Consider the following 13,228-nt stretch of genomic DNA (forward strand, 5'->3'; position numbering starts at 1 on the left):
TAAACTTTAAAAAAAATCCTAGACAAGATGACCTCTTGCATCAGTGTTAGCACTTTTTTCTTTTTTTGCTGGTGGGTGCCTGCACTCACAGAGTGGGATTGAGAGAGATGAACGTACCCTCTATGGAGAATGGCCACATCGCAATCCCGTCTCTGTTTCTCCATCTTGCTGGAATTTTGGGTGCACATGCACATACATCCACCCTATTTCGTAAGCCGCTGTGTCCAGGACTCGAACTGTCCATTTGACCATGTGGAATTTGGTTGCTTTAACGACCAAACAATGGAGCCAGCTCAGTGTTGGCATTTTTTAGAATATAAAATTTCTTTTCAGATCCTGGATGGCCTATGACAATTTGAATCCCAGTCCTGCCTCCTGAAAAGTATGCAAGGTGCATGTGTGTGCATGCCCCAAAGGCAGACAGGACAGAGAAATGGAGGAGAAAGGATTGTGGCATGACACTCTATCTCTCCATCTCATGCACCCGCTGGCAGTGATTTTAAAAGAAGTTGTTTTAAGAGAGAGTTTTATGATTGTGTAATGTAGGACCTTGAATAAAGAGAGCAGAGACCATTTCCTTTCCCTTTTTATACTTCCACAAATATGCAGGGAAGTGCGGTCCTCCTGTCACCCAGCCTGTTAACCTGCACTACAGTAGTTTCTATTTTTCATTGTGTCCAGTATTTATCACTTAAATGTAAGTATTTTTTAAAAATATATGTATTTATTTTTCCTAGTTAGTATTGTCTTTAGTTTTTCTTCATCACTTCATCTTACCCTACCATTGTCTCTTTCTTTACCCTCCTTTGTTTTCTTCTTCTATTTTCTAATCATGATGAAAGCAGCCAAAGTAAATAATAACCATTCCTCTAAAAGAAGCCTTTATAATAGGTTTTAAAAGCCTGCTTCCCTTGACAGTTGTTTGAAAAATCTCACAGAGGTTTTGTTTTACATCGAGGGTAAGAGAGCTTGTTTTCTGTTCTCCTTGTGTAACTTTATGGCTATTGGACCATGGTTGAGGATAGCCTTTTACAATGGTCATGCCCTGAGTATCCACACACGGCTTCTATCTTAAGCTGATCCAAGTTCTGAAAATGACTGTTTATTACAACACTAAAACCCATGAACAATGTGAAAATTACAACTTAAGGTCCAGAATATCAGTCTCTTTCGAGTATAAAACCAGCACTAAAATGGTCTTGTTTTTCTTCCAGCTAATTTAAAATAGCCAGCAGAGAGGAAGGGATTTTATCCTTCAAAGACAAATAACACTCTCTATTACTGTTGCTTGTGGTATTTGCTTAATTTTTGGTCATTTGTTTAGAAAATATTGGTGGTGTACCTGATGTATACCTCTTTCCTGGGCTCACTTTTCTAATAAAAATATTTAAGGTATGGTATTTAACCTTTAGGAGCTTCTAGTTTAGCTGGAGGGGTAAGCATAGCACATTAAAAATTGAGAAGATATATAGAGAACCATGGTGCTGCTATTCAGTTAAAAAAAAAAAAAAAGAAATAATAAGGAAAGCTCTGTGTGGTTTGTTCCTGAGTAGGATACTTTCATAGGAGCCTAAGATTTTATCTGGCCACTTAAAGCAAATCCCACTATCTCATTTAGTGCCTTGATTAGAGTCAGCAGTCCTTCTCTTCTTATTGCTTTTAATGTATTTTGAGAAATTAACATTTAATCACTGCACATCTTTACAGCGTAACCATGGTTTTTCCCAGCGTGAGTACAGTACATACTAGTCAAGTCACAGACCTTACCATACACATTATCATCAGTAGATAACTTTCATTTTTGTGAGCTATTCTCTTTTTCCCCAGGCAGTAATAGCTCCCCCCCTACACACAGGACTGGGCATGCAGAGCTAGACCCAGCCCTTCTTTGTCTCGGAAGCTCTTGTACAGTGAACAACTTATATCACTGTACAGGAGCCCCTGGTTTTAAAGAATAGCTTTGATTTCTCCAGCGAGAGAAAGGAGGGAAAGTGTGAGAGAACCAGCATAAGTAAGAAACAGAAGTGAGAATGAGTACATTCTATTCAGTGTAGAGTAGGGAGACAGGTGAAGGAGAGTAAAAGATATTTGTTGGCACAGAGATAAAATGCTGTTTTTGTCCTTTCTGTCCCATCTTCCGGTATGTGGTGTTTTTACTCACACATATTAACTAAACAGCTTTTTATGTACTAATTCCAAACCTAGTTATTATGAAAATTGTCGATTTATCGTTGTAATATCTATTCTATAGACAATAACATAGTACTTAAAATAACAATGTTCATATAAACATATCTCCCTAATTAATATGATCTTACTAATCACACAAGTCAATGTTGTTCATTCGAAACCATTTATTGGAAGCATGCATCTAAATATATAATGTATACATTAGGAACTGCTTTATTATATTGGATATCAATATGAGTATTTTGTCATAAACCAGGCATTTGGCTAAACATAAACTTAAACTTAATTTAACTTCTTTATTAATAACATTTTCCTTGTTAGAAATGTAGTGCATTCTCTTTGGGGAGAGAATTTGCATAATAAAGAATTTTATTTTTATTTACTTATTCTTTTTAAGAATTATTTTTATTTAACTTTATTTATTTATGTATTTTGATTTTACCAGAGAGGGACAGTGCATGCGTGCATGCACATGCGAGAGAGAGAGAAAACAAGCAGCCAGGTCTGGGACTCAAACCATGGTTGGCCATGTAGGAGTCCAGCGCCCTTACCTACCATGCCACCTGCTGGCCCCAAGAACTTTATTTTAAAAAAAAGGGAGAGAGACCAGTAGATCGTGTAGTGGTTATGTCACTGGACTCCCACATAGTCTACTGTGATTTGAGGCACAGACCCGGGACCTTAAAACTCATGCCCTGTGTGTGTGCATGCATGCCCAAGATCCCAAGAGGAAAATGGAGGAGAAGGGATTGTGGCATGGTCATCCTCCCCTAGGGGGGCGATTTCTTACTTTTTGTCTCTCTCTGTCTCTCCGGCAAACACACATGCTCTATAGCAAAAATCTCTCTCTCTCAAAAAAAAAAAAAAGGGAGAAAAATCATTCATAAACTACCACTAGAGATAACAAGTTTAATATCTAGATGAAAGAAATTTTCATTTCTAAAGTCAAATGATGATTATCATGTATATAGGGCTTTATGTTTTGCTTTTAAAAATAATTAATTGTTATAGTTACTTATGATTTTTTTTAAAGCTCTCTCTTTTGAATTCTAAAACACCTTTTTGGCCTGACATCCCATAGGTGATTTTGACCTGCTCCCTAGTTTTTTCTATGTATACCATTCACATATATTCCCACGTTATATAGGGCTTTCTCAGTTCTTTTGAATTTTTTTTTCAATACACAAGGAGATAGCTATCAGCTTATTTCTATTCCTGTACTGGCCTCTAAATGTAGCAGTTCCTTCTATTGTATGGCTACCTTCCCTCTGGGTTAATGTGAGTCTGGGAAATCTGACTCAGATATAGATCCAGGAAAGGTTGGATTTAGCTCACATGTACAATCAACATCTGGTGAATACTTCCAGGAGGAGAACTTGCTAATGCTTAGTAACTTATGCAATGTATGGCCTTACATCATGAGTATAGGTCATTCTATAAATGTTTTCACTAAAAATGAATTTGTTCTATAGAACATGATATGTTTGAGAACATTACATGTAAAAATACAGACAATACAGAATCTTAATTGTTTTTTGTAATTAAAAGTTTAAAGTGCTGGGGAACCAGCAGTTAGCGTAATGGCTGTGTCGCTGGACTCCCACGTAGTCGACTGCGGTTCGTGTCCTGGACCCGGTGGCTTAAAACTCACACCGGGCGCGTGTGCGTGCGTGTCCAAGATCCCGAGAGGAGAATGGAGGAGAAGGGATTGCGGCGTGACCATCCCCCCTGGGGGGTGATTTCTCGCTTTCTGTCTCTATGTCTCTCTCTGTCTGTCTGGCGAGCGCACGCGCCCTATAGTGAAAAACCTCTCTCTCTCAAAAAAAAAAAAAAAAAAAGTTTAAAGTGCTGGCAGGTGGTGTGGTGGTTAAAGGCACTGGATTCTCACATGGTTGGCAATAGTTCACATCCCAGACCTGGCAATTTGCTTTCTCACTTTGCCTTTCTCTCTTTCTCTCTATCTCTCTCTGGTTAAATTTAAAAATAACAGTAACAAATGGAATTAAATAAATAAATAAATAAATGGTTAAAAGACAACCACCAAGTGGGAGAAAATATTTGTAAGTTGTATGCCTCATAATGAACTCACATCCAGAACATATAAAGAGCTCTTAATATTCAATAATAAAAAGGATAGAAACCTAATTTTAAAATGGGCAAAAGATTGGAAATACATTTCTCCATAGAAGAAATACAAATAACAATAAGAACATGAAAACAAGCTCAATGCCATTAATTATCAGAGACATGCAAATTAAAATCTCACTGAGATACCACTAAGATATAATTTAAAAAAATAAAAACAGCTGATAATGATTTTTTGCCTAAGATGTATAGAAATTGAAGCTCTCATATTTAATGATGGAAGTGCAAAATAGTGAAACCACTTTAGAACAGTTTGGCAGTTCCCCAAAAGGTTAAACACAATGATCATTTGACCCAGCAATTCTACTCCTAGGTAAGCATCCAAGGAAGAGGAAAGCAAATGGCCGCAAAGAAACTTGTATAAGAATGTTCATAGCAGCATTAGTCATAATTCCCTAAAATGAAAGGAATTCAAATGTTCCTCACTCATGAAGGGATCAACAAATGTGGTATATCCATACAGGAATGTTATTTGACAATAAAAAGGAATGAAATGCTAATACATGGTACAATTCAGAATATTAAGGTATAATTAAAATATGGTTGTTTTAGCAAAAGATAACTGGACAAGTAGTAAGTCAAATTCTTGCTTTCACACTGTAACTATATATATTAACATTTAAATTAAATCACAAGAAAGCCTTGGTTTGAAAGCGAGGAACCTGGATTGGGACATTACTTGATTATAAGTGGAAATGAAATAAGGAAGCATTCCGTGTGGTGAAGCATGTTTTAAATGGCAAGCTGAACCAATCTAGGCAGGCTTGCCAGCTGCTTTCTTTCCTAAAGCTTACATTGGCAGAAAAAGCTAACCAGCCACTTGTCCAGAGGCCACCAGCTATTTAGCAGGAGCTCTAAAAGGCTGGCAGGTCATGTTTCTGGTTACAAGAAGTGACACAAATTGACCTCAGCCACTTGTCCTCTCAACACCCTGAAAGGAAAATTGCTAAGCTGGAAGGAACAGAGAGTAGTTAGAAATGAGGATAAAGGCCAGGAGTCTGTCTGTGTCCTAAATGGAAGTATCAGTAGTGTAGAATGTTCTTGATTCATCTCATCACTACATAGGGTAATCCTAAGGATTTTTTTGTTTGTTTTTTAATTTTTTTTTTGTTTTTGCCATAGGGTGTATATGTTTGCTAGACAGAGACAGACAGACAGAGAGAAATTGAGAAATCAACTTCTAGGGAGGAATGGCCATGCCACAATCCCTTCTCCATTCACCTATTGGATTTTTGGCATGGACTCACACATGCCTGGCATAATTTTCAGGCCACTGGGTCCAAGACTCAAACCATGGTCAGCCATGTGGGAGTTCAGTGCTTTAACCGCTATGCTACCTACTAGCCCCCAGGAGATTAGTTTTAATATACACTTGGATAATTATATATAACAAGGAACACAAAGAAATAAGTTTTATTTATTCATGTAGTAAATACTTCTTGAAAACCTTATGGTGCTAGAAAACAACTGAACCACTAGAAAGGGATTCTGGTCTCAAAAAAGCTTATAGTCAAATGAGGAGGTGATTCCCCTAGGACTCTCAGAGGAGCCTCAGAAGTGAGTGGCACATGTCCGGATTTGTAGGGATTGAAAATTTTTTTTAGATAAAGTAATGCCGAAGTGAAGGAAACTGAAGAGGCAAATTTTATTTTTTTTCCACTTCAAAATATCTTATTTGAAGGTAAAAAGAAATAAACTAATGGTGATATCCCTTATTTGGGCATGCACATGGGTCCTTCCATTCTCTTTTCTAGATTTTTATCACCAATATAGGCTTCTAGGTCTAGCACCATGTGGCTTAGTTCTATGCAGTTTTATTTCTAGGATTATCCAGTGTTCATTTATCATTCTCTGAATATTCAATGTGCTATATGACATGTCTCTGTTCAGTAAGTTTCACAGATTTTTTGCCACTACCTATTGATATGTATGCCTCCCAGTTATCTATTTCTATAACGCAAGCACCCCAAAACTTAGTAGTATAAAACAACAATGATGAATTATTTTCTTGACTCTTTGGGTTGCATGGCAGTTCCTCTGGGCTCACTCATATATTGCTGGAATGTCAGCTGAGGTCTAGAGTGGCCTCATTCATGTGTTTGGGAGTTGTTGTTAGCAGCTGCCTGGGCACCTCAATTTTCCTCATGGCCTCTTCTCTGGTAGACTAGACCTGCTCTCTTATATGGTGGTCTAGTAGCATTCCAACGGGGAGGAGAGAGGCAGATATTACAAGTCCTCTAAATCTAGTTTTAGAAGTTACATCCTGTGGGTCAAAGCAAGTCGCAAAGTCAGCCCATGTTCAAGGGAAGTGGAAATAGACTCAACCTCTTGATGGCAATAGCAGTGAAGGAACACTGGAAAGAAGCATGGGAGGAAGTGTTGTGTCTGTGATTGCACGTAGTTGCCTATAGAATGTCTTTATGATTCTGTCACTTGTGTTGATGTAAATGTGTTGGTTTTCCTTTCACTTTTTTTCTTTTCTTTTCTTTTCTTTTTTTTTCTTTTTTGGAGAGGTTTTTGCTATAGGGTGCATGCACTCACCAGAAAGACAGAGAGAGACAGAGAGACAGAAAGCGAGAATCACCCACCAGGGGGAATGGCCACACCACAATCCCTTCTCCTCCATTCTCCTCTCGGGATCTTGGGCACGCACGCACCCGCGCCTGGTGTGAGTTTAAGCCACCAGGTCCGGGACGTGAACTGCAGTCGGCTACATGGAAGTCCAGCAACATAGCCATTATGCTAACTGCTGATCCCTCCTTTCACTTTCTAAGAAGGATGGGCCATTATCATATTAAATAGAATTCTTAGTGCTCATAGCAACTTAGCTGTTACTAATCCTGGGAAACCAGCCTAGCAGTTATTTCCAAGAATGGATTAAAGTGCAGAAGAGGATTGACTTGGGAAAAGACCTAAATAAGAAGTTTTAAAATTAATTCTGTTGCATGATGAATAAGAAGGCTCTTAATGAGTTCTATTTTATGCTAATGATAAATATTCTTAATATAAAAAAATACATTTATATACTTAGAACTTTTTTCCCCAAAAGACTTTTGACAATAACAGCAATCCAATGAAGGAGGTGGAACAAGTATTATCTTTTTTATTTATTATGAATTGGGGAGACATCAAAGTGGTGAGACTCACATAACTAGCTGGGTTTGGGTCCCCATTCTCCTACTTCCTAAGCCTTCTCTTCTCATGGTTTTCAAATTGTGGAACTGTGATGATTCTTCTGGGAAGAGTGGAGGGAACTAAAAGACATCTGCATTTTCATCAAGTCATGGTTACTGGCACGAATTCATCATGTTTTGATGTAGGCACAGTGATTAGTTATGTAGTGTAATGCTTCACATACACGTTGTCTTTCTGTATTTAAAGCTGTTGCACTTACATTCACATATGATTCTCAAAACAACTGAATGACGATATCTTTTTACTCTTGAGAAAAATGAGGCTGAAAAAGAGAAAAATGGCTTGCCCTATATCTCAGCGCTACTAAGTCACCCACTAGGGATAAGCTTAAATCTTCTCGTTCCTGCTCTAGTATTCTTTCTTTAGCATGGTGTGGCTCTAAGTCTAAAAACATTGAAAATAAACATTGTCTGGCATTCAGGTACATAGATTCAGTAACCCCAAGTTTATGGCTTATAAACAAGTATAAAGTATTGTTTGTATGACCTTGAGCAAGTTCCCTCCCCACTACACTGAATATGTCATTGAATGTTTTTCATTTGGATGAAAACTACATTTTTTATCATATGAATGAGGAGGGAGTTGGACTACAATGACCTCCAAGGTTTCTTCCAGCTCTAGAATGAAACAACTCTATTTGTGTTAAATATCATTGTTTGAGAGGAAATTAAGATTTTTTTATTTATTTTTTAAATAATTATTTAGTTTAATTTTATTTACTTATTTTAATTTGAACAGAGAGGGATAGAGTGAGAGAGAGGGAAAGTGAGAGAGCAAGCCACTAGGTCTAGGACTCAAACCACAGTTGGCCATGTGGGAGTCCAACACCCTTAACCACCATGCCACCTGCCAGCCCCAGGAAATGAAGAATTTTTTTTTTGGAGAGGTTTTTGCTATAGGGCACGTGCGCTCGCCAGACAGACAGAGAGAGACAGAGAGATAGAAAACGAGAAATCACCCCCAAGGGGGATGGCCACGCTGCAATCCCTTCTCCTCCATTCTCCTCTCAGGATCTTGGGCACACATGCACAAGCGCCTGGCATGAGTTTAAGCCACCAGGTCCAGGACTTGAACCGCAGTTGACTACGTGGGAGTCCAGTGACATAGCCATTACGCTAACTGCTGGTCCTAGGAAATGAAGATTTTTAAAAGAGAGAGCCAAAATTTCAGATGGACGACTTAGCAGGAATAGTTTTACAGAGGAAGAAGACACAATGACTATGGTATTTTATGACGTTTCACTTTTCATCTGCACTTTATGGTAGAGATAGAAATATTGGAGGGCATAAAAGCAGTGAAAATAGTTAGGAATGCTGAAGACAGTGTCTAAGAAAATTTTATGCACAAACACGGACTGTACCCTTTTGGAGCTTACAGTTGAATAGGGAAGGTAGACTTGAACCTGATAATCACACAAACTACAGAGATGATGTAGTAGACACTGGAGCATAACTAAGATTCAAAGGATGAGAAGTTAAGTAGACATGACAAAAGGCTGGATAGTGGGGAGACATGGGGGATGACGTAGTCAAAGGTCTTATGGTAGATGGGGCCTGATAGGTTTGAGTAACTGAAATGCCAGCGTCTCTGGAACATAGAGAGGTAAGAACAGTTTTAATGGGGCAAGTGGCAGAATCATGCATGCATTATAGGCCACATGAAGGATTTTGAACTTTATCTTAAAAGCAAGGAGAAGCATTGAAGTATATTTTCAACAGCAAAAGAATATGATCACATTTGGATTTTTAAAAAATTGTTAAAGAATTATTTAACTTTATTTGTTTGTTTGTTTGTTTGTTTGTTTTAATTTGACCAGAAAGGGACAGAGAGAGAGAGAGCAAGAGTGAGGGCGGGAGCGAGAGAGAGAAAAAGAGAGAGAGAGAAAGTGAGAAAGCAAGCTGCAGGACTGGGACTCGAACAACTTTTGGTCATGTGGGAGTCCAGTGCCCTTAACCACCATGTCACCAGCCCCCATGTTTGAATTTTAAAAAGATAGTTTAGGGGCCAGTCTGTGGCGTAATGGTTAGGGGAAGCTGGATCTGACATGACTAACTGCATGGTTCAAGTTCCAAACTTGGCAGCTGTAAAAACACATGGGTATGTATGTGTATGTGCCCAAAATCCTGAGAGGATAATGATGCAAAAGGAACCTAAATGTGGATATCCCCTCTAGGGATTGCTTTCTTACTTTCCTTCTCTGTCTCTCTGTCTTTCTCCAGCAAGCTCACATGCTCAATAGCAAAATATAAAAAATAAATAATAGTCATTGAATTGACTCAGTGACAAAGGCACAGGTGGTAGCCTAGTGGTACTGCTCAATGCTGGAGCCATATGGGAGACCCTGGGTTTGGTTCCCAGGCTGACCTGAACACTTGAGGAGATAAAAACACTCATTTATAGCAGTAGTCTTCTTATTAACACAGTGATTTGGGAAATAAATGGTTTTAGGAAAGAAATACTAACCTTTTCACAAAGGTATGGGGAGGGGGCGGAGCTTGGCCAGTAAATTGTAACTCCTTTTTATGATGGCCAACTTAAAAGCAGTCTGCTAATAGTAGACTTTTGGATTGCATTTTTAGTTGTTGTTTTTGTTTTTGTTTTTTTCCTAATTACCAGGAGAAAATGGATTTTATTCACTTCTGAAGTAGATACTGCTCTTAGAAATTCCATTTGCGACAGCACATGACAGTCACATCTGTCTGTCTGACAACTTGACTGTGATAATTCACAGAAGTCTTATGATGTAGGATTTCAAATGAGCTATTTTCCTTTTGTGTAGATTTGTTTTATCTTTCTTTTCTCCTTTCTTCCATTCAGGCTGATGAGTCCTGAAAACACACTCCTGCAGCCCAGGGAAGAGGAGGGAGTCAAATACGAGCGAACATTCATGGCATCTGAGTTCCTAGACTGGCTGGTTCAGGAAGGCGAGGCCACCACAAGGAAAGAAGCAGAGCAGCTTTGCCATCGGCTTATGGAGCATGGCATCATACAACACGGTGAGTCATCAGTCAGCTCTTGCTGCAATAACAAACAGCTCCAACAACCAGCACCTATTTCTCATAACGTTTGAATGACTGAAGTAAAGGGGAGACATAAACAAAATCGAATAATATTTGTCCATAGATAAGAATGAGATCCCATCATTCACAGCAGCATGGGTGAACATAGAGAATATTATGTTGAGTGAAATAAGCCAGGCACAGTATTTATTCCACATGTTTGCACTCATATGTGGAATCTAAAAAAGTTAGTCTCATGGAAGTAGAGTAGAATAGTGGCTATTAGAAGCTTAAGAAGGGTAAGGGAGAGGAGAGGACTGGGAGGGACTGGTTGATGAATACAAACTGAAATAGTATGACACATTTCTGCATTAAAAAACAGAAAAAACATGTCATGACTTTCCCAACGACATAATAGATGGGAGGATTAAGTCATAGTGTGAAATTACACTGTAGGGTGACCACACATAACAATTAATTGTACATTTCAGACAAGCTAGGAGAGAGGACTTCGGATGTTTCCACACAAAAAATGTTCAATGTATGAGGTTATGGGTATTTCAGTTACCCAGATTTGATCCATTTACAGTGTACACCGGATGCAAACTAGTTTGTTTTGCATCCAAGCTGGGGGTCAAGTTCAGGTCTATATTCGATACCTTCTTAGTTAGGGACCCAGGATAAAGGAACATCCATTTTTCTGGGACATGCTATTTTCACAGATGACTGCAAAGCTGAAGAGGGTAGGCAGGTTGTTGTTAGTACCTCCAAAAGTTCTGCTTGGATGTGATGTAACATTACAAGTTCTTAATCCAATTGACCAACGCAAATCATGAAGTGAAGTTCAAAATCCATGGACTTGGGAAGCAGATGCCTTTTATAAGGTTGGTTGTGAGGAAAGAATAAAAATTTCTCAAATCTTGATGCAAGCTCCACAGTGAAGAGTTAATCCGAGAGGCCTTCATAAATGTTTCACTTTCCTTTTAGGGCTGAATCATAATGATGCAATATAACCTCTTGGTAAAGAACTAAATTAGTTGTCTCTTGCTTCATGACAAATCATCCTAAAACTTGATACATAACAAATTACCCTAAAACTGAATGGTGTAAAACAGTAATAAATGTTAACTATCTTACACAGTTCCTGTGGATGAGGAATTTGGGAAAGTCTTAGCTGGGTCTCTTTGGAGGCTCTCATGAAGTTGCAGTCGAGGGGTTGGCTGAGCCTACAGCCATTGTAAGACTTGGCAGGCTGGACGGTTCACATCTACAATGGTTCCCTTTTTACCTAACAAGTTTGTGCTGGCTGTTGGTAGGAGGCTTCATTCTATTGGTATATGGACTTCATAAGGCTTTTGAGAAGTCTTATAACGTGGCAACCTGGCTTCATTCAGAAGGAATGATACAAGGGAGTGAGAGAAAGAGGCCATACTGTTGATTCTAACAGAGACTTGGAAGTCACATATTGTCATTTTCTCAACAATCTATTGGTTTCCGGTTTAGTCCTATAAATGTGAGAGAGGACAGCGCAAGAGTGTGAATACCAGGAGACAGGGACACTCGGGGCCATCTTTGAGACTGGCCATCATTAAGACATAACCTCTGGAATTCCAGGCCCACCAATTGTTAGCTCCTTAGCTTCTCTCACCTGTAAAATGGGGATAACCTCAAAGGGTAGTTGTAGGAGTAATTGGGGTAAATGTAAAACTCAGTTCAGTGCCCTACTCTTAGCTAAGTGCTCAATCAATTCATTAATGTAGCTGCAAGGTGTAGGCTTGGGATAGTGAGGAGAGCTCTGGGAAAGAGGCAGGCATTTCTGCCTACAAGTGAAAATAAGAAATGTGATCCCTAGGCATGCTTGCTGTGAGGCCTTTCCCTTATTCTCATCCTCACCCAGGTCTAGGATTTCTACTCCAAGGTTAGGAAGATAACAATGGAATGATAGAGATAAGTGAAACCTTAGAAATTATTTGGAGCATTGTTTTACAAACTGCAGATTACAACACTTTCGTGGGTTCTGAAATAAAATTAGAGAACCATTCCCAGCATTTAAAACTAAAACTGTAGGGGCCAATAGATGGTGTAGTGGTTACATTGTTGGACTCCCACATGGCAGGCTGCAGTTTGAGTCCCATACCTGGTGGCTTGAAACTATGCTTGGTGTGTGTGTGCATGTATGCCCAAGACCCTGGGAGAAGAATGGAGGAGAAGGAATGCATCGAGGTCATCTCCCTGGGGGTGATTTGTCACTTTTCCTCTCACTGTTTCTGTCTTTTTCTCTAACAAGCACATGCACCCTAAGGCAAAAACCTCTACAAATAAAACCTAAAACTTAAAATTAACTAGACTAGTCTTAGACTCTGACTACTCAAAATGTGGTCCATGGGTCCACAGTGTCATCTGGGAGTATGCTAGAAATGCAGAATCTGGGCCCAGACAGTGGTGCTAAAATGCAACAGTCTGCGAGGCTGGCCCATATGGGGAGGGATTAGGTATATGCCTGGAGATCAACCTGAGTATGCTGGGCTTCATGTGCCCATGATGCAGGCTGGCTGATGCTGGGGTAGATTGCAGCATGAAGACCCTCTTAGGAATGCTGTCTCTCTCTCTCATTTAATAGTGGAACAAATGAATGACTGAATTGTTTAAAAGAGAAAGAAAAAGAAATGCAGACTCTTTGAACTTACCCAAGTCCTGCT

General features: G+C 39.1%; 1 protein-coding gene across 1 annotated transcript in view; it reads left to right on the plus strand.

The window, feature by feature from the left end:
* The window catches only part of DEPTOR (DEP domain containing MTOR interacting protein), a 157,739-nt gene that overhangs the window by 73,056 nt on the left and 71,455 nt on the right, over nt 1-13,228 (plus strand). The window contains exon 6 of the mRNA XM_006140060.3: nt 10,348-10,526. Coding sequence (XP_006140122.1) covers nt 10,348-10,526 — 179 coding nt within the window. The remainder of the gene's footprint in view (nt 1-10,347; nt 10,527-13,228) is intronic.

The sequence above is a fragment of the Tupaia chinensis genome, unplaced genomic scaffold (assembly GCF_000334495.1).
Source record: "Tupaia chinensis unplaced genomic scaffold, TupChi_1.0 Scaffold000017_1, whole genome shotgun sequence".
NCBI lineage: Eukaryota > Metazoa > Chordata > Mammalia > Scandentia > Tupaiidae > Tupaia > Tupaia belangeri.